The sequence below is a fragment of the Poecilia latipinna genome, unplaced genomic scaffold (genome assembly GCF_001443285.1).
Source record: "Poecilia latipinna isolate Pla-1442-1.1 unplaced genomic scaffold, P_latipinna-1.0 Scaffold1176, whole genome shotgun sequence".
Taxonomy (NCBI): domain Eukaryota; kingdom Metazoa; phylum Chordata; class Actinopteri; order Cyprinodontiformes; family Poeciliidae; genus Poecilia; species Poecilia latipinna.
Genome location: NW_015113792.1, coordinates 84535 through 86821, shown reverse-complemented (window position 1 = coordinate 86821; position 2287 = coordinate 84535). Strand labels below are relative to the sequence as shown.

The following is a 2287-nucleotide window of genomic DNA, read 5'->3' as shown; positions in this document are numbered from 1 at the left end:
GCTAGCTAGAAGCTAATAGTGCAGCTAGCTAGAAGCTAATAGTGCAGCTAGCTAGAAGCTAATAGTGCAGCTAGCTAGAAGCTAATAGTGCAGCTAGCTAGAAGCTAACTAAGGGAGTCTGTCCCCTGCAGAGCGGTGGCGCTGAGCAGCGTTCTGGGGAAACCCTGGAGGAGGCTCGCCGTCTCCACTGGTTCAGAATCTGTTGCTTTATTCCATCAAGATGTCAGCATGTCTCACCTGTCTTCACCTGCAGAGCAGGGACTTCCTCCCTGGACAGGAAGTGATCGGGGTTCTGGTGTCAGAACCCGGCCCAGTTCTCCAGGACATCCGGCTGGTGATCCAGACCCTTCAGGCTCTCAAGTCCGCCTTCTGTGAGCAGCAGACCCAACTGGAGCACCAGAACCAGGTACTGGGCTGCAGCAGGGCCACCTGTCCAGGTGGAACCAGAGTGATGTCATTGTCCAGCTTGTCTCTGTCCTCCAGGCTACGCCTACTCCCAGCTGGACCTTCCCGTCTCACCTGGTCTTCTTCCACCTGGACACCTTCCTGAACCGCCTGCTCAGCATCCAGGTAGCCCTGCCCCCTCATCTGAAGTCGCTCACTTCCTGTAGACTGATTCCACCCCCTCCGTCCAACAGGAAGTGCACTTGGTCACAGCACGGTTCTACCAGCTGGACCAGGCGGTTCTGAGCGGCGCCAGCGGCACCTTGCTCACCGTCGGGATCCAGCAGGTGTACCAGGACTTCCTGGTCCAGGTGAGGCTGCTGTCGGCCTGCAGCTGCGACCCCACCGACCCGGAGGACCAGGTGAGCCGACCCCCGGCCCCAACCCACTTCCTGTGGCCGAGCCCTCACTGACCCGCTTCTCTCCCTCCCCGAGACCTTCGAGCTGGAGCTGGACCAGTTCTGGGAGCAGGTTCTGGACCTGGAGACCCGCCTGGTGTCGGTTCTGAGCAAGGCCCTAGAGGACTGCAGCGAGGTGGCGTCCGCTGCCAAGGTACCGCCGCTGACCCGGTTCCAATTAGCGATGCACCAGTCCGGCCTGTTCAGCTGCGATATCTGAGGTTTATGATGGGCTGGTACAGGCTTCTCAAGCAGTGGGGCGCGGCCCCTCAGGGGTCGTGGAGAGGTGTTGGGGGGCCAGAAGCAGAACTTTCTAAGTGACACGACGTCGGTTCCGCCCTCATGAGGAACAAGCTGGGTTTTAATGGCAGAGGCAGGAAATCTCAATGCGTTACTGAGACATTTTAGGCGCTTTCGCACGGAACGGTTGTGTTCGCATTACAACTTGCGACCGGTGTTATAGATCAACTGGTGGCTAAATCAACTGGTGGTGGCAGCTGGAAAAGACTGATGTTTCTGTGGGCGTGGCTTTTTAGGACCCCTCCTACTGTTTCTGTAATGTTACACTTTATTTCCTAGCTCATTTACAGAAGACATGGCTACCGCAGATCTATGTGGCAGTGTCATTTCTTCCTTATTGTTGATATTTTTTCTCGTCTTTATTCTTTTCATCAAGTGACCGTAATTCTCAACCATATGAGACATCGCTGAAAAAACAATTGTCTTATATACTTTTACATCAGAAACAGGTTAAAATTTTCACTCGAACTGAGATTCTGAAAGTGCCACCTATTAATCCAGGCCTGGTTCTTAAAGCGCGGGGTGTCCATTATATGACAATCAATGACAGCTAGGAAATAAAGTGTAGCGTTACAGAAACAGTTAAAAAGATTTCGCTATAGTTTCTGTGGATACCTATTTGAAATATCACAATATGAGGAAAAATTACACAGCCAGTCGATCTTTTTAAACATTTCATTTTTAATCCCAAGGCTCTTCAACATTTATGTCGGCTTTCAGGGAATAATCTTTGCTTTGAGATCTGCTCATGCCACATCGAGATCTATTTCGATCTTCCTTTGACGAGTTTCAACCTCTGAAGCAACACATAAGTCATGATAAGTTCTGCGTAATTTACACGTTTTGATGGTTTTGCAGATGAACTTTAAAAAAAAGGCAACATACCATATTAGACCAATAAAGTCTTTCTAATTAGTTATTCCCGAGATCTTAGTGGTTGTTTTACGGAATCGGATAGTATTTTTGCAAAGATTTGTAGTTCTTTAAGCTTATTGCATTGTTTACTTCCTGGTTCGGTAAAGGGGTCCTAAAAAGCCACGCCCACAGAAACATCAGTCTTTTCCAGCTGCCACCACCAGTTGATTTAGCCACCAGTTGATCTATAACACCGGTCGCAAGTTGTAATGCGAACACAACCGTTCCGT

The 2287-nt window shown here is 50.0% G+C and overlaps 1 protein-coding gene across 4 annotated transcripts in view; it reads left to right on the top strand.

Moving 5' to 3' along the window:
- Positions 1–2287, top strand: part of LOC106960302 (dynein heavy chain 17, axonemal-like) — a 45844-nt gene that overhangs the window by 14894 nt on the left and 28663 nt on the right. For 2 of the 4 annotated variants that reach the window (XM_015053336.1, XM_015053335.1), the window contains exons 7-11: positions 254–406; positions 442–448; positions 479–570; positions 639–806; positions 880–996. In XM_015053336.1, the coding sequence (XP_014908822.1) occupies positions 254–406; positions 442–448; positions 479–570; positions 639–806; positions 880–996 (537 nt within the window). The remainder of the gene's footprint in view (positions 1–253; positions 407–441; positions 449–478; positions 571–638; positions 807–879; positions 997–2287) is intronic. The other 2 variants (XM_015053338.1, XM_015053337.1) reach the window with 2 other exon arrangements.